The sequence below is a fragment of the Neopsephotus bourkii genome, unplaced genomic scaffold, assembly GCF_033783945.1.
Source record: "Neopsephotus bourkii isolate Nb327-2 ecotype Australia unplaced genomic scaffold, CSIRO-AGI_Nbou_v1 NB_1433, whole genome shotgun sequence".
Classification (NCBI taxonomy): domain Eukaryota; kingdom Metazoa; phylum Chordata; class Aves; order Psittaciformes; family Psittacidae; genus Neopsephotus; species Neopsephotus bourkii.
The window spans coordinates 3370853-3394270 of record NW_026901910.1 but is presented as its reverse complement, the minus strand read 5'-3'; the positions used below and the strand labels follow the sequence as shown (position 1 = coordinate 3394270).

Below are 23418 nucleotides of genomic sequence, written 5' to 3'. Positions count from 1 at the left end.
AGCCACGCACCAAAACCCCCTCGCATCACACAGATTTAGTCCCAGAAAATGAGGGCCTTGCAGGGCTTAAGTCTCTCGTAGAGCCCAGTGTTACCAGCTTCACAGAACAGCAGCTTTCTGGCAAATTGTGCAACTGCACCACCCCCAAACTTCCTGTTTTGAAACCCCGAGAAGCTGGAAAATGTTAACACCGGCACTTTAAAGTGCAGTTGTGGCTTTTTTTTTACTGCCCTTCTTCCCAAAGTTCTACATGATACCAAAATATCATACATATAAAGAGGTAAAATGAGGCTGCCTTAAGGTACCAGGGGCAGAAAAGCAAGTGCTTGTTTCTCCAGGGTGCCCAAAGCCAGGCAGAGCACCCATAGCAAACCCATACCCTCTTCCATGACCTGTCTCTCCACCTCCCATCTCACTCTCTCTGAACTGGGGTGTGCTCCATCGCTGTGCCTATTGCTAAGTGTTGAGCAGCAGGTCCTGGTGCTACCAAGCTGGACACTGCAGGTACCTGCTGATGCCAAGGACGAGCTGTGCCACTGGGCATAAGAGGCAAGGTGGCAGATGGAGAGGCAGGTGCTCATCAAGTGGCAGCGAGACAACTGGGATTCACGTGTCGAGCAGCACTCACTGGGCACCACGTGCCATCAGCAGCCACCTGGCCCAGCTTCCTGCTCTGGCAAGATGTGGGGCAGATCATGGTGGGGGGAAAGAGGCCCCAGCGATGCAAGGATGCTGGGGCTGTTTGGCTTCATACAGACAACAGAGATGCAGCAAATCTCTGTTCTATCCCAGCTCCTTGCTGTATAGGATGAAGAGCAATTAGGAAGAAGAAAGGATGGGATTTTCCTCAAATGCTGCAAGGGAACTTCTTTATTTCCAATCAGCATGACAACTGCTTCCTTTTCTGGCTATCACTGAAACTCCAGATGGTACATTTGAGCGTATTTCAACCTCTAACTTGGCTCTTTGCAAAGACATTGTCTTCCTGGTTAGTTAAAAATGTATTAATAGTACTGGGATGAAAGCTCCTGCTCTCCTGCACTGTGCTATTTGAATAATGAAATCTTGGTCATTCTGCAGCATTCTGGCTAATATTAAAATTAGGCATTTGAAGGGGACAAGACTCTGTTGAATGTGCTCCAGTTATAACCGCCTTCTATTTGAATCTGTATTGTCTATAGTTGACTATTCTGCTAACATTCAGCATCCTGCAAACCCTTTAACAGCAGCAACTACCTGCCACCCTGTTCCAGTGATTGCTGTGCCTCAAAGTTTGAACCTTTGTGAATCAGCCAGCTGAGGTGCTGCCAGCTCTTAATGATTTTATTAGGGAATTGTGAGTCATCATTTTCTTCAATCTGCAGCTTCAGGACTTGTGTTATTTTCAGACTGCTGCTTTTTGTTTGAGCACTTCTACGTTCACACATAAGGAGAAAAGCTTAAGGAAGGGAAGTAGGAAGTCAGTAGTAAGCATAACTAATAGCAAGTTTGTGCATCTGAAACTGAAGGGTGGAATAAAAGGACAGGGGAATTTTGATGGTGTGTGACCAATTCAAGTCAGCCGAAATACCTGCGCCTCATTCCTCCTCCATCACACTGGGACCTGTGGAGTGGTTGGCAACTGCAAGCTCAGGACTTTGACATCTAAGCCCATGGCTCATAAAAAGCTGTACTGTTACTGTTCTAGAGAAAACAATATCCTGTTTCCTTTTAAAACTGTGTGTCTCTAAAAATGGTAAATGGCTGTGACATTCCTGTCTTTATCCAGGACTTTTATGAGTCTGTACTTCCCTCTTCTTTTGCTTTAACAAGCAGAGGATTAGGCGCATGGCTTAGTGCACATGTTGTAAAGAAGGGAGGGAAATCTGCCTTCGGAATCTTACATAACTTTATTAAACCAAAACAAAACGTAAAAGCAACACGCCCAAACATCACTCTTTGCACTTAAAAATCATCATCATGTGGCCAGGCTGCAGTTTGCCAGTTGGACCGGCCTCAAAAAAATCAGCATTTTAAGTTATGGAAACCAGAAATACATAGCAGCACATCTCCCAAACTTACTGCTGATGGTGCTTCCCATTTCTCTCTCTTTCCTATTACCAGAGCTTGGTATTCAGTAGCTGAGAGTAAGCAGCCACCCCTAGGGAAGGAGGAGGAAGAGAACTTCCGAGCCCCTATCATTCAGTCAGGCATCTTCTATAAACATTTATGTGACCTACAGGATATAGCACAGTTTGAAGTCTTGCAGTCTCCATAGCCACTGTGCAGCCAGGCAGTTCCCTGTACTCTGAGAGTTCCTGTGTATCAAGCAAGACCTGGGTCTGAGCATAGCTCCGATCTGCTTATAGCATTCACTGACCTAAATTGGGGATGTTGTACTGAACGGCATGTTCCTCAGGAGATCTCTGTGTATAGCAATGAACTCGCGTTGCGTGGAGGATGTGACTGCAATTAGAGTCACTCAGTTAAACGTGAGGAGGACTTTATGTCCACCATCAAGCACAGAAACCAACCATAAGCTAAAGCAATGCTTGAGGGATTGAGCCAAAGCTCAGTGAAGGGAAGGAAAAGTAATTCTCCAGCCATGCACTTGTGGCAGCATCTTTTCTGGCTCGCAAAAACACCCAGGTTGCTTTTGTTATTCATTAACAAACTGCAGAAAGGGAACCTACACAACCCCCTGCCCTAAACAGGAACTTGATCCCTAGTGCTATCTTCCTGTCCCATCCCTATTTATAGAAGTAAGGTCACCCAAATAAGAACAGAAACGGTACCGTATGATTCTGGGTGACCAATTGAATTTTGCATGTTTAGAGTTCAGAGGAACACAAGTGAATAACCCACATCAAAAACCCCTTGGAAAGAACACCTCATTGTGGCCATTTACACTATCTGTGGGACACATGGTCAGTTATCTGGAATTTGGGTATCTTTTCCTACACCAAATAATTAAATTAGACGAACAGGAATTTTGCTTGCAAAATTGGTCTTCAATGTGCAATTGTTTATTGAAAGCCCAAAATAGACACCTTTCCACTATTGTACTGCGAAGGGTATAAACTGCAAAAACTAAGGAATCTATAAAGGTCATTTGATGGGCAAGTGCCCAATGGAAGCACACACATTTGGAAACACATCCCATGTAAAAGCTAGGATTTTTACTGTTTCTGAGGTATTTCTCTCTGCTTCCCTATACATATCTCTATTTTAATATGTTTCCATAAATACATATTTTATACACACATATGAGCAAAAATAAAGGTGCCTGGTTTATAATCCTAAGAAAAACGTCCTATTTGGCAGCATTCTTCTTGCAAACTCTTGTGGCATAAATTATGATCCATAATCCCTATCTTATCATGTCAGGCAGCCCTTCGAACTGAACCCAGCGATGAGGGGAGCCAAATACTTCCATCATGTTTAATGCCGTTCCCAAAAAATCTTTATTTACACAGTTAAATATTTAATGGGCCAGAGATTCAGAGTTACTTGAAATGATGAATTCATCCCTCCGAGGGGTTTTGTTCACGGATAAGAAGTTTGTCTAAGCTTGGGGCACATAGTGAAAGGGAAGATTTAGTCACTCCCTCTCTTTTACAGGCTGCCTCCATCCTTCCATTGCTCATTCACAAATCCCTCGGTGCCTCTGTAGGCAGACAGCTCGTAGGTGGATCTGAGGTGGAGGCTGCCCTTAGTGTTTTCTACTGCCTCTGTGAGCAGCAACACGCAGCAGAGCAAGCTCCCTTACAACAGAGACAGGTCAGCTCTGCCTACGGCAGGGTTTGCATCTCTGCTTATTATAGCAAAGGGAGAGTCAGTGGAAACTGAGAAATTGAGTCCTAAGCAGCAGCCAGAGGGGCCAATTTTATATGAATTAGACACTGCTTCTGGAGAACAAACAAGCTGTCTGGACTCGAGGGTACAGACCAGCTCTGTGACTCAGCCTTGGTGTATTTGAATGTGTGAGGAGGAGGCTGCCTGCAGTGATCTCTGTTCTCTATGTGCCTGAAGGGCCAGCTCCAGGCTTGAACATCTCCATGCCTGCATCTGTAATGGAGGCTCAGGACCCTGTACAAGCTCACTCATCTTCCCCATCCACAGCACCTTCCACACAGCTGATCTCTGCTGTGGGCATCAACACCCAAACTTTGCATACCTCTTCAGTGAGAAAGTATAATGCAGGAGCACATAAATATCTCAGAATAGCTCACCACTGTCCTTTACTCTTTTGCTGTGTGCATTAACTTTCCACATGGCAGTTCATTACTCCACGCACTACAGCACCACTGGCAGCCATAAACCCGCTCCTTTCTTAAGCTGGACTAGAATAAGAAAGCAGAGCACTCGCAGAGGAAGGATTTCTCTGTGGTGCTTCTGAGACTGAAGGTCCTCTTTATGGTCAATGCATCATTCCCCATTACAGTAATTTCCTCTGAAGTAAATGGGATTTTGCCATTATATTTTATGTTTATTGATACCTATTTCCTAGCTGAATTGACATAACCCTCTTGGCTTTTTCTTTCCTACCCTGAAAAATGCAGGAAGCCAAAAATCCTTTGACAGTAATGAGTTAAGTTCTGTAGCATACAGAGCTGTGTGCTTTTCCATTAAGCAGGCTGGGGTTAAAATGGGCACCATTTACAAACTAATATGTATGCCAGGGCAGCAGCACCTTTCTGCTGTAATGTTTCAGGCTATGGGGTCAACTGTTTAGCTGGGACACTTCCTGGCAGTATATAGGTACTGTTTAACCAGTGATTCAGTGGGGAAAGGCTTTCCTTGGGAATTGACATTGAAGAATGGGAAGGTTGAGGTTGAAGAACCAAAAGCATCTGATCCTTTGTGGTGGCTAAAATACCTGCAGTGGTTTTGGAAGACACTGATGTTAGGATCTTCTTTCCCTTTCCCTAAACTCTCCATCTCCAGACCTGCACTTGGACTCAGCATCTCCCTGGATGCCTGTTCAAAATTGCTATTACGTGTTGCTGTGCATTGTTGAGTGATTTCTCTGTACTTCATCTCAGAGGCAGCAGAACATAAGAGATGGAGAAATTGGGTGGTTTGAGGGACAAGTAATGCTTCACAAAGCTCTTCACCTCGTGTCTGAATCCAGCTGCAATTTTTCATAGCCAAAAATGGTTACTGTACAACATCAGTTTGATAGATTATGAAAAATAACTTCGATTCGGGCTTATTTTTTCCCTTTTCTGGTGCATCTGCATCCCAAAACCACTTCTTACCACCAGCTACAATACCACAGCCAATGCTTGCTACCCAGCACGAGTAAATCTGAGCACCTCAGCCATAGTCACCTAATTAAGTGACCTGATTTTCTCAGGGGCAGAATATGACTTCCAGCTCCCACTGCACTCAGCAATTGTGAAAATCAGGCCACTTCTGTAAGTGGCCAAACGTAGCTGTGATTAGTTTTGAGCACTCAACATTCACAGAGCTCTTCTTGACAGGGCCTAGGAGCTGGAGCATCTGAGGATGGGTCCTCCCCATGTTCTGCCTGGTGGCTACAGAGGAGGGCATTAGGGAGGGATGGAGTACATGCCCTGTTCCGTGACTAACCAGAGGCTATCAGTCATCATCACCATTCCCAGCACTAAATTAATAAGAAACAAATAACAATCTCTCAGCTTCAGGTCCCATGATAAAAATATACTCCGGCTTTTGTTTGTTTAATGCAGTATTTCCTCCTTGCACTGAAAACTAAATTGAAAAGGGAGTTTATTGTCCCCATGGAAGAGATAGGCACCTTTTGAAATCAAGCAAACATGTGTGGGGCCCAGCCTCATGTTTTCTAACACCCTTTGGGGTCCCAGGAGCACACAGGCAGCAGAGAAAGAGCTGCAGTTGATTCCAGCAGAGCTCTATTGTGCTGCTTGTTCCAAGGAAACATCAATTCATTAAGCAAACAAGTCAACAGGGGTGGGTGGCAGAACCGTCTGTCCTATTCGATTGTGCATGACTGCTTCAGAGATCTGCTCTGGGGTCTGGAGACAGTAAATAAGGAGAGAGGCAGCTTGTCTGCCCTCACTTTGCAGCAGGAGAAACTGCTCACTTCAAAGGCAGAGCTTTAGTGAGAGGGTGTTTTTAACGCACTGCCTCAGACAGATGCACTTCAAGAAGGATGGGCAGGAGAGTCACATTTTAGTTGTACTTTAAAGGGCATAAACAACCCAGGCGAAAGGGGATGTGAAGGAGCAAAAGCAACATAACAGAAGTGGACAATGAAACCAGGGTAAGGAAGATCCACAGCCAGCCATCGCTCTGCTCAAGGAGCAGCCACAGTGGAAGGTTCCCAGCCTGTGCAAGGGGAAAGCTTTTTGCTCTTTGCTCTTCACTACTTTTCAAAGCAAAGCAAAGCAGAGGCTGTTTTGCATAATGCATTTAAGCCAGACTAGGGAAAGGTCAGCGAGATAGAACAGGCCAAACTACGATGCTGACCGCACAAGATACATCCTTCCAGAAGGTGCTGGGACAAGCACACTGCTGAGCTGAAACGAATGCTGGCAGATAAGGGCAGAAAAATGCTTCAGGAGGAAGTATTTTCATAATCACACATTTGCAACACAGCCCTTTTCTGCAGCATTATCTTTCTGCCTTCCTCTTACTCTCAAAATGAACAAAAATATGTATATTCAAGGGGTGGGGAAGCCAAGGGCAGAGCTGAAACACAGCTGAGTCAACAACATATGTCTACGAGCTGGTGGGTAACACTGAGTATTCCTGCATGGTTATCAGAGTGCTTTCGAAGTCATTACTGCACACAGAAAGGGTGACACAAGCACAACGAACATCCTACACAGTACTATGGGCACAAATAGGCAATGCTGCAGGGTCCTGGGTGCCCTAATCCTAGAGCCGTATGTTGGACCCTGGAGTCCTGACCCCTTTCCCTCACTTGGACACACTTCCTATAACCAACCAGCAGCATCATCTTGCAGCAAATAACACAGGGTGCATAGAACATTGATCTTATCCCTTTGGTCAGACATGCTCACCCTAACTTAAAGACGTCAGCAGGTCTTCTACACTATTATTGAGCTGTAACATACCATATTTAGTAAGATTAGGTTACAAGTCGAGGCCGGATGGTGTAAACTGGCAGTTCTCCTCTCCTCAGTCAGATTTGCTGTCACTAACATCAGGCAGCTCTGAGACATGGTGTATAACCCACAGAGCAAAAGGAAGGCAGCTTCTTCGGCCAAATTAGCAACAGAAGAATACAACTGGCTGTATTCTAGCACTTGCTTGAAAGCCATACTGCCCTTCATCCCTTTAGTAGGAAGCTCTGAAACTGCCTCCTGACACCCAACTGAGGGCATGACTTCTGCCCCATGACCCTAAAGTTTCTATCCTTTTCTGCCTCCTTCATTCATAAGTTGTGCTAAATATTTATGCTGTTTGGATTCTGGGTGAATTCCATTTTGGCAGTCTCTAGTGTTACAAAGCTGAGCTGAGCCACAGCTGCATTTCAACGCTGATGTCAAGCCTTTGGAAAACACTATCCCATAGCTACAAGTTAAACAGCACTGAGCAGGTTTGTTCTGCAACTGGAAAACTTGCTGAGCAGAAGACATGGGTCTTCCCAGCTGGAGTGAAAAGGGATTTATGGGCATAATAAAGGGAAATAAGCAAAAGAGCCCTTTCAGTGTAGCGAGCTAGGAAATGACTGCAGGTTATTCTGAGAGGAATTGGGTTTGTGCCCTCTGGTGGCAGCTGACTTTTTCCTGTCCTCAGTTCTACTGCAATGTTTGCACTTCAGACCCAAACATTTGAATTTCATGCTGAGCAAAGAGATCATTAAAGCCAATAGTCGGTGCTTCGCCACCCAGAAATACACCAGGGCCAAGGAGAGAAAACCCAGAGCTCCCTATCTCATCCTTTGAACACGCTGTGTGACTTTGCCCCTTGACAGATAGCACATCTGTTATCCCCAGGGCTGAGAGAATCAATCCTGGAAAGCATGTCCCACAGGTTCCTAAACACATCCTTCCCCAGCAAGGAGCCAGGTTCCAGCAGTGGATGTGACTGCAGCTGTATAACCCAGCATCACTGAAATGCTCTTCTTCTTTTGCTCTCTCTCCAGACAAAAAGCACTGGCATCGACAGGCGGAAGAAGCGTTCAAGCAGCTTGCGACTGGTTGGTATGAAGTAATAAATGTTTCAGAAAGTCAAAGAAATTAGTGAATTTCATGTTTAAGGTTTTAGCCATAAGAATGTGGAATGCTTAAACAGGGGCACTAGAGAAAGGAGGGAGACATTAAGGGCTATAAGTAAGCAATCTGGAAACAAGCCTTGCTTGAGAGTCTGATCTCGAGTAACAGCAAGAAAAGTGAGGGAAAGGAACCACTCCTCTCTGTACCCTAGCACCTAAATAGGAAACTGAGAGCTGCCTTTTCAAAGATGTTGAGCAATTTCTAGTGCTCTCCTCCCTGTGTTTTAGACACTGAAAGGCAGAAAGGCAGAAGCAGTGACCCAGGTTAGATCTTCAGAGCCTCAGTCTGAAAGTAAAAACCTATTTTCTGTATTACTTAGCAGTGGTAATAGGCTGCAAGCGAGACAGTGCACCTCTCTGCCTGACCTGCTGGAGCTGATTTATCCCATCAGGGGAGAACAGATGGAATTGAGGACATGGGAAGCTGGTTTTGCTAGGGGGAAAAAGGAGTCTTTATCTATCAATCTAACACTTTTCTCCCTCTCAGGCTGTTTTCCCATGTGGGTGACCCATTCCTCGACGACACCCTGCCTCGGGAGTACGTCCTCTACCTGCGCCCCACCGGCCCCCTGGCTCAGAAGCTGTCTGAGTTCTGGCAGCAGTCAAAGCAGATCTGTGGGAAGAACAAAGCTCACAACATTTTCCCACATATCACCCTTTGCCAGTTCTTTATGGTAAACCAGAGCTCCTCTTTCCGTTGCCTTTATGCATGCATTCATGAGCAGCCCTTGCCAGGCTCAGGCTGCATTCAGTCACTGCAGAAGTGTTTGTGCTTGGGAGCCGGGTGGGGGGGTTGTTACCAGAGCTGATGATGCCTGGGCTTGTTGGGGACGTAATTGGCTTTTAGAAGGGTTGTTTTCAGGGAAGAGCAGCAGCAGAAGAGCAGATTTTCATCATCTCCAGTGATCGCTAACGTGAGAGTAGATGGGGTGAGGTGAGGGAAGTCATTTGGGGAGAGCTGATCCTGCTTTGATTACAAGGGAAAGGCAAAGGATTTCTAAACATGCCTTTTTCTATGACCCTGTGGTTTTTCCTGGCTGCATTATAGCAGGGGTAGACCATCCCCACCCACCCAAGCCTTTCCCCTCCCCTGAGTGCACTACAGAGCTTGTCCTGCTTCCTTTGGCAGTGTGAGGACAGCAAGGTCGACGCTCTCACTGAAGCTCTGCAGGCCACCGTGATGCGATGGAAATGCAAGTTCCCTGCCCCTCTGCCTTTGGAGCTCTACACATCCTCAAACTTCATCGGGCTTTTTGTCAAAGAAGAAAGTGCGGAGGTGCTCAAGAAGTTTGCTGCAGACTTCGCTGCAGAGGCTGCTTCGAAAGCAGGTGAGTGACTACGTGGTGGCTACAGAGAGCTCACTCACAGCTTGGTCAAGGATTGGGCATTTTCAGTTTTGATGGTGTGAAGAAAGAAAGCTCCTGAAGCCAGTCTGATATTTCCAAGTGGCCTGAAGGCTGAGCCCCAGAGGAACACCCCACCCGGCGCTTTGGGTTTCAGTGCCTTTTCGGTTGAAACATCACCTCACACTTAGTCTCAAGTGTTATCTCCTGAAAGGGAAGTTGACATTTGGTGGTTCCTTAACCTTTCAGATAGATGCTTTGTCTGCAAGGCTGAGCGTTTCCTGCACCACTCAAGCCTCAAGCCTCTGCCACAGAACTTCCCTTAGCCATGTAAAGGCTCTGTTTGTTTGCTCTGAGATGTAAAGGGAAGACCCCAGTGGGCCTTTTCAAATCCCAATAGTAACAACTCTGGCTCTATCACTTCATCCTCTACTACTTCTAGAGGGGGGAACCCATCAGGAGCTGAGAGGATGGAAATAACCAGAGCACCCTGTGTTCTAATGGCCTCCACTGCTGAACAGGCTCTCTGGGTGTCCTCTGATTGCCTCCAGACTTGGAAGTCAGAATTGTATTGAAGCACTGTAATAGCTCCCTGACTAATCCTCCCACCTTCCATCGCTATAGTGCTCAGCCTGGACTAGTCACAACACAACCAGTTTAGTCCTTCATTACCACAGGCTTATCCTGGAGTTTAAGTGCATCAAGATATGGCAACTTCCGAGTCCCTGTCATGCTTCCGTGCTCGACAGGCAGCCCGTACCACCATGCAAACATCTGCAAGTCCCTGTCTCTGGTTCAGAGGAAGAGAAACAGACATGTAATAGGTTCACCACACATCTGAAATGCAGTGCTTTCACCTGACAGTGACCTAGAAGTTATTTTCCCTTTAGAAGAGGGAGAAAAGAGCTGTTACCTAGCAGCCTTCCAGTATCTGAAGGGGGCCTATAGGGATGCTGGGGATGGACTCTTCATTAGGGACTGCAGTGATAGGACAAGGGGTAATGGGTTAAAACTTAAACAGGGGAAGTTTGGATATAAGGAGGAAATTCTTTTCCTGTTAGGGTGGTGAGGCACTGGAATGGGTTGCCCAGGGAGGTTGTGAATGCTCCATCCCTGGCAGCGTTCAAGGCCAGGTTGGATGAAGCCTTGGGTGAGATGGTTTAGTGTGAGGTGTCCCTGCCCATGGCAGAGGGGTTGGAACTTGATGATCTTAAGGTCCTTTCCAATCCTAACTATTCTATGATTCTAAATGCACATTTGGAAAGGCAGCAACAGGCACAGAGACATCAGGTGGCTCCAAGGATTGCTGCAGCCACATGAGAGGGGTACAAATGTTCCCCTCCAAACCAGCACAGTCAGAAGGGGTAGTTCTTTCCGCAACAACACTGACCCAGGAGAAGGAAGCATCAGTGGCTTCCATCATGTGTCTGCCCCTGCAATTCTGCAATTGTTCCTATTCAGACCAAATAGGTTCTTTCATAGGGGAAGCCAATTGCTGCATTGCAGTCCACAGCTTGGTCAGGTTATCACATTAAAGTCTCCGGGGCTTTTTCAAAGATCCAGAGCATATTTTTTCTTGCTGATCAAAATAAAAGAGATGGATGAGCTCACACAGCTACCCCTGGCTGGCACTTGGAGCCAAGCCTCTGAATAGCTGCAATTTTGACTGAATAATCAGTCAAATTTAATTGCAATTTTTGGTTGAATAAGCAAGAATTAATTACATGCAAACAATGCATCCCGTGATTTCCACACTGCCTGGAGGAGTGCCAGCATTTCACATCCTTTCACCTTTTTGCTTTCTAGAATCTTTTCCTAATACAGGTTCTTTTTCTGCAGGATCATTATCATATCAGTGTCTGTTTCCACAGTTCTGGAATACCTCACCCTCAGTGGGTAAACTGGCAATCCAGTTCATGCCCAGGGAAAAGATGTAATCAACTTGCAACTGTAAATTCCATGGATTTATAATTGTAACCGTAGAAAAAAAAAGGAGGGAGAGTAAAAATCAGGCTTCTGGGAAGGTGCTTATGGCAAAGCTGACACCTTTCCTTGGAAAAGTGTTTTTCTTGGCAGAAGACCCCCATGGGTTCAAAATGACAATAACTGTTATCACACCATCCAAGCCCTTGCTTACTGAAGGCAAATGACAGTTAGGCAACAATGCCTCTTCTACCACCCAGCTGTGACTCAGGCCTGAATCAGCCCCCAAATGTCTCATGATGTGATCCAAGGTGCAACGTGTCCGGGGAGCTCACATCTGACTTCCCCAAAGCCTTTTTTCAGCAGCAGCCCTACAACTTGTTCCACTTGAGCTATCTTTTAAGAGTCGGGCTCCCAGGCCCTGTTCAGAGACGATAGACACCCTTACACCTTCCAAAAGCTGCTCATCTCCACAGCGTTTGTTAACTGGCATCTCCTTGTTGCAGATGTCCATGTGGAGCCCCACAAGAAGCAGCTCCACGTGACACTGGCCTATCACTTCCAGACCAGCCACCTGCCCACGCTGGAGAAGCTAGCGCAGAACATCGACGTCAAGCTGGGCTGTGACTGGCTCGCCGCGATATTCTCTCGAGACATACGCTTCGTTAACCACGAGGTAAATCACCGGGGCTCGTTTCAGGCACCCCACAAAAGCACCCAGCAGAGCTGAGGCTTTTTTTAGCTGCATCTGCAGCTAAAGAAGGCTCACAAGCTGCAGGCTGAATGAGGACCCCCATGCACAGACTAGGCAGACATTAAGGAGTTGCCTGTCCCACAAGGACATCCAGGATATGGATCTCCCACATCCTACCAGTCATCTTAGACCATCTTGCCTTTTCTTTTGCTGTTTATTCATGCTGTCTAGACTTGCTGTTTCATCCACCTCCTTTCTTGCTTCTTGCAGGAGCAATGCCCCGCTGGATTAGTTAACTCTAACAACGACTGTCCTGTTAGCTCAGTGTAAGCTGGTCTGATCTCTCAAGAATCAGGCTGGTATCTTCAACTGACCACTACCCATTACTCCTGTACAGACTTGACATTATCACTAATCACAGCATTTAGTCTCATCACGTTTATCCTCATGGCCCGTACACTTCAATTACTCAGATGTATTTTGTAACTGGAGCATCCAAGTGTCTGAATATAGTTTTCTTAATAATGTTTTCCAATAAAATATGTATTATTTCCATTTTGTAAATTGGGATCTTGGGCTTAGAGAAACCACACCTGAGATTCATCTCCCTGTGAATATCCCCAAGTTAGACCTTTTAAGTCTGAGGCTCCCTTTGCACTGAGGTTCTATGCAGAGAAACAAGCACCTCCAGACAGTGAATCATCTGACCCATCTAAGATGTCTATCTCAGGATGAGATGAATCAGCTTCTGGAGGAGGGAACGTCCAGAAGGTGCCTGCTGAGGCTCAAGCAGCTAACCAGACTCTTAAGGTTGGGGTGATTAATCCCACCAAAGCACACGGTCCACAATCAGACACACAAACAGATGCCAAAGCTTCTGGAGAGCTGAAGTCTTTTAATGCACAGTGCTCTCACCCAGCCTATGCTTCCCATGCCTGACAGCCTCCTTTCCTCTCCAAAGTGTCATCTTGTCCTTTAGAAGCTGCAAGTAATCAACACTATCACTAATTGCAAAGGGAGTTACTGATGAAAACCAGCTCATGTCTTTGCGTATCTAACTTCAGGCAGCCATGTGTGGAAGTTCTGGCCTTGTGTTATCAGGTGACAGTGACTAGCTTCCATCCTCCTTTGAGGATGCCACAAATAGTCTAGTGGACAAACGGGCTGTCACCATCCGGAGATCAGAGGCGCTCAGCAGATATGGATTTTCTCGGAGTGAGGCTGTTGCAGAAGTTAGGGACAAAGTAATTCATTACCAGGAGAACTCTTCACACCTAGCTAAGGTTAAGCATCCAGTCTAGGAGTGCTCCTGCCCCATTCAGCTAAAGGCTCTCTTCCATTAACAATCCTTTCATTCATTTCTGCTTCTGTTTCTCCCCCAGACTCTGCAAGTGATCTATCCTTACACCCCCCAGAACGATGATGAACTGGAGCTGGTCCCAGGGGATTTTATTTTCATGTCCCCAGTGGAACAAACCAGTACAAGTGAGGGCTGGATTTATGGCATTTCCCTTGCAACTGGCTGCTCTGGGCTACTGCCTGAAAACTACATCACAAAGGCGGATGAATGTGGGACCTGGGTGTTTCATGGGTAGGTAAAGCTGCTCAGTCCTGTTTCCATTGCTGTGATTTCACCTGGGTAAGTGAAGAGGCTGAGGAGGTCGCTTGGGGGAAACAAACTGGCATGCAAAGCCCCATCTCATGAGCAAAGGGAGAGCAGATGCTATCCCTGTGCATGGGATTAGAGGACAATGTGATTTATTTAGCTAAGATATTACATCAACTCATGGGATCGCTGCTGCTGGTTAGCAGATGGCCATGGTAGAGCCACTGCTGTGTAGATACCTCTGTGGTGGGACTAGGATCAGGAAGGCTTAGATCTGAGCATTAATTTGAGAAGCAAGATCTCCTATGTATAATTCCCTGGAGGAAAAGGACTTGGGGTCAACAGTGTTTCTTAAGATACTTAGAAAGATTAGAGAAGCCTGCCATCGGCTGCAGAAGGAATGCAGACCTCACCTTTTGAATTAGGAAAGGCCTCCAATAGCCAGGGCATAAAGAAATGAAAATCAAGAGGTATAAGCAAAGTCAATCAGAGTATTTTTATGAAGACAGGAGTTAATCGAGACCCTCCAATATGAAATCCAGCAAGAGCATCCTTTCTTCCCCTAATATTTGCCATCCAGAATGGTCACAGGACCACATATCCTGCAGCAGCCTGCTCTAGTGCACTGTTTCTTACTGTGCCTGGAAGAGTTTTGAGGCCTAGGGATTAGCATGGGAAAGAATTACTATTGCAGCAGCAACTACAAGGAAAGCCAACTGTTTTGGAACTCCAGCACCTCTGCCTCCAGACAATCAAAGCAAGGAAATGCCCCTTCCCTGATTAACTGCTAAATACTATAAATCACCAACTGGAACATGCAATATGGAGCATTTATCAAAAACATTATTACGTACCCGGAAACAGCCTCATTTTACACAACAGCTTCCTGCAGGGAATATTAGATTAGAATGTCATGTAGTCAAAACAATATACCAAGCTAAGGAGAACCTAAGCAACGCTGCTGTCTAGGCCATGATAGTCATGGCAGGATCCTTGTGGTAAGAGAAGAACAACACATAGACATGAAAGTAAGCATGGCAGGACTCACCAGGACTGCAAAACCGCCTTGCTGCAGGAGGTATTCCCAACTCATAGTGTTGGGACTGGAGCTGCTGTTGGTAAGCGATGCTGTGATCCTGGGGGCCGGTTTGTGCTGCCTCCATGCACAGAGCCATGTCTTGTTTCCACCCTGCAGAGGATGAAACAGAAAGAAATAACAGCCATGGAGCTTTCCCTCCTGCTCATGAGAGACTGCATTCTTCCAAGTGGAAATCATGCATTATTGAGATCCTCCCAAGAACACAGCTTGCTCTGGGCTGCAGCATCTTGCCTGTACCATGCAAAGTGTTATTCTGAGGATACAAACTCCCTAATACAGAAAAATCAGATAGCTGGTTCTGCATGTTTCACTGTGAAAAGGTTGCCCTGTTGCACTGCTCAAGTGAGGCAAAAGCTGAACCTTTGCAGGATGTGGCTTTTATGACCAACTATTGTCTCAAGAGCTCTGCCAGGCACAGAGACCTGGCCAGCACTGTACAGACATACAACAAGAAGGCCTGTACCACAGCTGCAAACCAACAGGCTGCCACACTAAGGCAAGCTTGATGATCTATTTAACAGGGCAGAAGAGGCTTTGCCTTCGAGGCAGAGCTACTGCCCATGAAACCAGGTTGTGTCTTGAGAGACTTCAGGTCTGAATCCTTTCCGTGTCTACTAAAAATAGGCATGGTATCACTTCTATTCTACAGACCCCAAGGATTTTCTGTACACCTAAACTACATTTCTTTGCTAGCATAAGTGGCACATCCCTGCATGATTTCTTCTCATGCCAAGGACTAGACCTGCTAGTAACAGTGAGGAGAAACACTTGATCTCTGATCAGTGCTGTAGGTTGGAAACCTATGTCTTCACCTGACCAAATAAACTGGTACCTCAATCTCATCCTCACATCCTAATTCCACCAGATAAGGGACCACAAACAGTGTAATATCTTTTTTTCCTTCCTTAAACTGGTTCAAATCATATGATGCCACAGAAAATCAGTCCTTAACAAAAAGGCAGATGACCCATTTTTGTTCCACTGTCAGAGGCACTTGGTGTTATTTTAACAGCAGTGAAAACCCTGCGAGATTTCATCCTAACTAGGTGCTAGTCAGGAAGCAACTTGTGACATATTTAAGGCACTGAAACTATTTCTGTCAGAGCAAATGACCATATACATTACCTGACAATGTTCTTTTTAATGACTAAGCAGATGTAACCTACACAATCAGCAGAGGATCCCTGCAGCTTCTGTAATGGCCTGACCAAGGGCCTCGGTCAAAGTCCTTGAATGACTGGACATGAGAGCTTTATCCAGAGGGACCATACATCCCTTGAGGGAGAGTGGGATTTAGTATATCCCTTTGGCTACACTTAACTGGAGGCACTAGTGAGAATAAATTCCCATCATAAATTCCCATTCATTTCCCAGCACTGAAAATAGAGAAACAGCAACCCAGACTGAGTGTGCCATGTCCCTACGAGGGAATACAAGCTATTTTGTGAGCCCACCATGAGAGGCAGGGCTGTGCCCCAGCTTTCTACTGAGGCAATAGCTTGTGCTAGGAAGGTGAGTGAAAACTCCCTCTAGCCATTGGTTTCCAAACTTTGGTACATATAACCATGGTAAGTAATGTGCAGCTGGTCTCCAGGTGATGTAGTGAGCAGCCTGTGGCTCTGGGGAAGATCTTGGCCTTAATCTAAGGAAACAGAAAGGCTGTTGAGATGGGATTTGTCTCTTCATGTGTGTAAATCACCTAGCAAGGTGCCCTCTAGGCAGCACTAACACACAAGTAATAATGTAATAACATGACTACAGTAATGATCAGCAGTTCCTGAAGACTACAGAAATGTACTTAGTGCAGCCTGAGGACTTGAAATCCAAAGCATTCCCAAAGCCAACATCTTCCTATCTTTGGCAGGTCCTACTCAATTCTGAATACTACGTCTTCCCCATGCCTTCAAGCCTTCACTGATGGAGCTCTGGAAAGAAGACAGCAGGAAGACCAAGGACCTGGGGATACAGGGCCACTCACTATCATCTGCCAGAACGTGCAGGTAGGGACCTACATACACACATAGATCACACACAGCTTTAGGGGCAAGTTTCCAGCAACTGGATTTTCCCCAACATGGTCCCCTTTCATTGCCTGAGTCAAAAGTTAAAGTTCTCTACAAGCTTTTGGATAACACAATAACCACAGAAGACACCGTGTCCCCAAACATGCTTTTAGCATGGGGCAGCAGGGCCCCATCCTCTGCTCACTTCAGCAGTTTTATACCAGCATAAATTTACCAACATAAGAGTTTCCTGTGCATTTGCACTAAGGTAAAGCAAGAAGTGCCTGGTCTGGACTCCTGTTTATAAATCAGAGCTTGGAAAACCCCTTGCACTTTGATGAAAGTCAAGCATCCTGTAATTTTTCTTCCAGCCCCTGAGAATAACCAGCCAGCCTGGGCCTCAGAAACGCTGCCTGTTTGTCTGCAGACATGGGGAAAGGATGGATGTCGTCTTTGGGAAGTACTGGCTGTCACAGTGCTTTGATGCCAAAGGTGAGCTGGCTCTCATGGGTCTCTCAGTCTCTAGATTTAGATGAAGGAAGGAGCGTGATGGAAGGATTACAATAAAGTAACATCATCAGAGAGTGTTTTCATTTGGAAATGAAGTAATGATGTTTGTAGTGAGTACCCAGTGCAAACATTTACTACCAGCAGGAAAACGTTTGGCACAGCTGGCTCTCAGTCCCAAGTGAGAGTTACAGCATCACATGTACAGGGCAGGGTGCCTTTGGGGGCATAAACTGGAGTTTGCAACCCAGTTACATGCTTGAGTTTCAGACTGCAGTTAACAGAGTGTAACTTCAGGCTCTGTTGGCATTAAGAGCTGATGGGAAAATTGTTAAAGAAGTCTTTTTATCTATGCTATTTTTTGATGGAAAAAAAGTGATGATTTAGAGCTACCCCCTTTCTAAATTACGCTTGAAGAGCTCTGACGTTTTAGCCTCCTGTACAAGTGTAACATTTGAGGTTTCTTTTGTTGTGGGATAGAGACCATTTTCCTTCGGGGAAATCTAAAGATAACTTTACAAACACCAGCCAAATTCTCTGCTTGACTTTGAACTGATACAGCTGCTTAACTTCACTTTGTCAGATTCCTGGTAGCTTTACATGGGAAAAACTGCTCCATAGCCAGATCTAGGCAGCACCTATGAGGTGCAGATGCTGTGGTAAGAGTAGAAACAGGCGTGATGCTCTCTGCCTCTCTCTGATCAAGTTAATTCCAGCAACTGCCTCTAATGTTTCCCGCACAGGAAGGTACATGCGCAGTAACCTGAACATGCCCCACAGCTTACCTCAAAGGAGCGGCGGGTTCAGGGACTATGAGAAAGATGCACCCATCACCGTGCTGGGCTGTACGCAGGCAAGGCTTGTTGGTAAGTTGTCCTCAGCAGACAAAAGCTTACCCATCCACAGAATAGAGAAAGTGCAAGGCAGCAACAAAGTGAGCTAACAGGGTTTAGATGTGTCAAGAACCTTTGATATTTGACTTCACCTTCCCCAGCAAGCCCCCTTTTTCATCAAAGGGAACCTTGTCTCCTTCAGCTGCTACAGCTGAAGCGAAAACAAGGCACAAAATCTGGGACAGGGTATGAAATCAGAGCCATCAGCAGTGCAGTTGCAGAGCCCTGTAAACGTGCCACAGTGGAAGATGCTGTTATTGCCAGTGCTGGTGAGAGATGCAGCAGTGTGATGGTCACCTCATGCAAAATATGCTTCTTCCTTGACTTTGAAAAGCCTGAATTCTGAGCTGCAGTTTGCTACACCAATATACTTTTATCAGCCTGGCTTTATATGGCAAAAACAAAGTCTAAATTATTTCTAGTGCTCTCCCACCCCACCATCCTTGTCCCTGATTTCTGAGCCTGTTGGTTTGTGTACAGATAAAAAAGCATTTGGTAGTCAAAGAGCACATTGTGATTAAAGAAGACATGAACTTCGCTGAGCAGTACTTAGCATTTTCTCAGATTCAAATCCTTCATAGTACTTGGTGTTGGTCACATTGAAACTAGGGCAGCTAAAATTATACTTGCTTTTTAAACAGAAATAAATCACTGTACAACAGCAGGATGCTCAGACTCCCAGCCACATGGCATCAGGGTTCACAGCCTGCACATAACAGAAGGCAGATCTGGGAGCAATCACAGCACACTTTGCTGGTATCATTAAACGGGTCCGAGTAGGTAACTGCATACGTGATCCAGGCACCATCGACCTGCGTGCCAGCCATCTGCAGGCAGCCGCTGCAGTGGCACAGGCTCGACCTTGAGGCTTGCTGGAGCCATAATTCCTCTGATGACTAAAGCAAATGAGCAGCCTCCCCGTAACAGAGGGCTGTTAGAGGTGCCTCTCCTCCTAAATTACCCCACTTCTCTCAAGAGGTTTATGGATTGGTTTGACATGGTTACAGCCATCGTTAAACAGATGAAGTCAAGGTTAACAACCCCTTCTTGCTCCCGCTTCTTTGTCCTGCCTCTTCTAATATAATAAGAATATAACTCCTTCTTACTACAAGTCTGTGCAATGTTGAGCAGGTTCCTGTTCTCATTCGGTTCCCTTAGCCATTGCAAGAATATTAATAACCCCAGTAGTGGAGTTGATTTTTATCTCATTTTCAGTGATCTTCCACCTGTGTAATGAAATGGTAATTTATACTAGCGAAGAATCGAGCCAATTGAGTTAAGTTGGGTTTGAGTTAATTTGAATCATTCTGATTTACAGCTTATAAATGAAACGAAATTAAATTCAAGCTCTACAGTTTCTCACCACACCATTTTCTTCTTGGCTAAATGCACGAGAAGCAGGAACTGTGCATGAGCTGCTGTGATTTCCTTGCATACTGGTTATGACACACATAGGAAAATGAATCCTGGTTCCACAGCTGTGCACATCGCAGTGCCCTACACTGAAATAAAATGTGATGGGTACACGTATTTCCCAAAACACAAGCAGTGCAGCTGGGAAGCTGCGGCACATACCCTGCACGCTGCTGTTGCTGTTACAATGCTGTTTGCCTGGTTTTATTCATGGGTGTTGCAACTTGCTTGCAGGTGAAGCCTTGCTAGAAACTAATACCATTGTAGACTACATCTACAGCTCCCCATCCTTACGGTGTGTACAGACAGCACACAATATCCTGAAAGGTAAGAACCCAATGAGCAGGAAAGGCTGCATTCTCCTCACTTGCTGGGGAAAAACAATGCCAAATATAAAAGGGAGCCTACCAAGGGCTCAGTGGTAATTCAGGGTAAGGAGTATAGTTTACACTAGAGCAACACTGCCCAGAAGGAACCCTTTTCTAACTGCATGATGTGATAAGCGCTTAAGCAAGTGGTCAGGGTTGGGTTTATCGTGCCCTTGCCTGCTCAGGCTCCTGAAGGGGCTCTCACAATTGCTCCCTCTAAGAAACTTGCTACCTACAGTAAGAATAATTTACTGCAGAAACTGGGAAAGGAAATAGTGACTCCCTATGAGACACCCTGGCACTGGAAATGGTTGAAAACCAGCTCCAAAATACAGTCAATATATTGCATGTAGCTGCTGGCCACAGCTTTAAACTCCCTGGCATATCACATGCCAAGTACTTATATTAAATACTTCATCTTTCACATGAACTATTAATCAACTGACTGCTTAGGAAAAGAAATGAATTAACAATCAAACTGGAGTATTAAAGGTGCAAAGTCTTGCTTCTTTCAGTGATACCTCGTCTCCTTTCTCCCTTTTCCAGGTATGCAACAAGAGAACAACCTGAAAATCCGAATAGAGCCAGGCTTGTTTGAATGGACCAAGTGGGTCTCTGGGAATACGCTACCTGCCTGGATACCCCCCGTGGATTTAGCTGCAGCTACTCTAAGCGTTGATACAACCTACAGGTAGCAGAAAGGGGGGGGTGAGAGGGTCTTGCATTGCTTTTGGGCTTTGTATGTGAAGTGCTCTGCTGAGGTTTTAAGTTGAAGCAGTGACTGGAAGAGCTGCTGAGGCTCCTAGAATAAACTCTAAAGTTCTTTAAGGATAAGCAGTTGAAACATTAAGGAAAAAAAGGGAAAATGTAAAGAAAAAAAATACAGGTTTTTTTATGACTAATTATAGCATAAACCACTTGCATTGTGTCTGCAGCTAAAATTCCAGCGCTATGAGGGTATCTAAATAGAAGTCCTTACACTGTATTTATCCCTGAAAGGGCATCATGTGGCTAACACTCAGCAGAGCAGCTACACCACAGGAGTCTCTCCTTCAGAAAATACATGTCTTCTGGGAAGCCCATAATGACTGTTCTCAGCACAAGAAAAGAGCCAGCTCTTGTGTGGCCAGCTGCTTAGGTGGGGGACTGGGAGACAGCCAGTCTCAGCTCCTCTCAGCGAGGGTAATTCCTGTAGATCAATGTCAGATCACTGGATGGAGAGAGAAGTTAGGCCTTTTCCTTCCACCACAGCAGGAAAATACAGCCTTCTGCTTCCTATCCCTTGCTTCTCTGTGCACATCACCTACTCCATCTGATTCAATTGCCAGGCAATTCACTGAACCTCCCTGGCCCGGGAGGAGGCTGTCTAATTCTAGGCATTTCCCAGCAGTGCAGCTTTCCAGATGGCCAAAGCAGCAGTTTGCCTCTGCCCTTCACCATCAGAGCGTAAGCAGTGAAGAGAGCCAGCATCTACCTTCTCCATGCTCTGTGTTTCTCCCTGTACCTGCCCAGTCTCTTCAAGCAGACACAGATGTTGTCAGCCCACCCTCTAAGCAGAGCCATTGCAGAAGTAATGCAAGTATAATCAGCATGCCCTATGCTGCCACCACAAACTGGTCCACAACAGAGGAAGCAGTTATTGTTCCCAGCTAACTGAAACCTCTTTATGCAGAGGAAAGGCAAACATCTTGATCTTGAAGTATAAAAATCATCACAGTGGTCCTGACATGAGACTCAGTTCTGGAGATTTGGTGAATTGAAAGCAACAGATACTTTCAGATGAATCATAGCTTGCACTTAAACCTCAATCACTTCTTCCAATTTACCGTACCTGTTTTTCTGCTCACAGACCTCATATTCCTGTCAGCAAGTTAGTGGTTTCTGAATCCTATGATACATACATAAGTAGAAGCTACCAAGTAACTAAAGAAATCATCAGTGAATGTAAAGGCAAAGGTGAGTGCTACCAATGGGGTGAAAAAGAAGACAGGCTCTTTGGGATGTGAATGCCATTATTCCTGACTGGTCCTTCCCTCTTCAAGGAGGTGAATCCATACCAGTGTCTCCCATCCCCTCTCCCAGAAACATTGTTAACTCCTGTATGTGCCAGAACCATGAGTCCAGGCGTGCTCAGCTTATGAGAAAGGTCCATAAACTTTATGGCAGTAGCAGAAGTGGGATCTGTACCCAATGCAAGCTGTCTCTCAAGGCAATGAATAAGCTATTTGCGCTCTGCTGTCTATTACCAGCATCAGATGGGGCATATTCCATCCCCTATCTGAGCTCTGGAATACATTGCCTATTAATACTATAGAGCAGTTCTTGCACTAAAAAAAAAACCCTAGCTTTTATTTCTCATTCATAACAAGGAAAAGGATGTTTCTAAGTTCCAGTGATCCCACTATTTCACTGATCTGCCTCTACCTTACAATAGCTTGCACACAGGCCTTGATAACACAGTGTGGCATTGGTTGTAAAGGATCCTGGAATTGGAAATCTAAAGCTGTCACTGTGGAAAACCAGCAACTGAAATTAAAGTGCTTGCTTTAATCAGACTTCATTTGGGGGGAGGAGAAAAGCATTTGCTTCACAAGACAGCTGAAATCTCACTGGATTTCCTGTTTTCTTCAGAAAACCTCTTCAAAACTAAGATTTCAAACCAAGGTAACCATTTATCCTGAAAACTGAGAAGTGCTCCAAGTATGTTAATAAATCAAGCTTTTTTCCCCTATTACACATAGTTTAATTGCTGTGATGTGATAAACTGATCCACTTCCAAACACTTTAAATGGCGCGCTTGATCTTGGGCACCAGTCCCTAAAAACCTGGCTCCTTCTCCCTCCTCAGCCTGCGTTTCTCCCTCTGTTTCAGGAAATAACATCCTGATAGTGGCACATGCGTCCTCCCTGGAGGCTTGTACCTGCCAGCTCCAAGGGCTCTCGCCACAGAACTCCAAGGACTTTGTACAGATGGTCCGAAAGGTAATTGCCACATGAGTAAAGCTTGCTGGCTTTACAAGCAGCAAAGACATTCGCAATCTGCTTACTTAAGCAGGCAGAGGGCACTGCGGTCCCCTCCTCTGGTTGTTCCACCCCTTACTGAGCTTCGTCCATTTCGGAAGTCAGGAGAGTAAAGCAGATTGGTTTAAAAGGCTTATCGGAACCTGTCACTTCTGTAATGGATAGCATGGGATCAGATGCCCACCTACAAATGAGCTTGCAGTGACTCTGCTTTCTGCTTGTAGACATCAGGAGCTGTACAGAGACTCCCACAGTGCCCTCCAGTGCCGAAAACACACTAACCGCAGTTAACAGGATGCTTCTGCCCTACAGCACTTCCCCT

The 23418-nt window shown here is 45.6% G+C and overlaps 1 protein-coding gene across 2 annotated transcripts in view; it reads left to right on the top strand.

Moving 5' to 3' along the window:
- UBASH3B (ubiquitin associated and SH3 domain containing B) overlaps positions 1-23418 on the top strand; it is a 63092-nt gene that overhangs the window by 34228 nt on the left and 5446 nt on the right. The window contains exons 2-13 of one of the 2 annotated variants that reach the window (XM_061368505.1): positions 8099-8152; positions 8715-8901; positions 9357-9555; positions 12000-12169; positions 13570-13778; positions 16757-16892; positions 17267-17387; positions 18146-18268; positions 19943-20035; positions 20623-20767; positions 21926-22032; positions 22948-23057. In XM_061368505.1, coding sequence (XP_061224489.1) covers positions 8099-8152; positions 8715-8901; positions 9357-9555; positions 12000-12169; positions 13570-13778; positions 16757-16892; positions 17267-17387; positions 18146-18268; positions 19943-20035; positions 20623-20767; positions 21926-22032; positions 22948-23057 — 1654 coding nt within the window. Of the gene's footprint in view, positions 1-8098; positions 8157-8714; positions 8902-9356; positions 9556-11999; positions 12170-13569; positions 13779-16756; positions 16893-17266; positions 17388-18145; positions 18269-19942; positions 20036-20622; positions 20768-21925; positions 22033-22947; positions 23058-23418 lie in introns of both variants that reach the window. The other variant, XM_061368504.1, reaches the window with a different exon arrangement.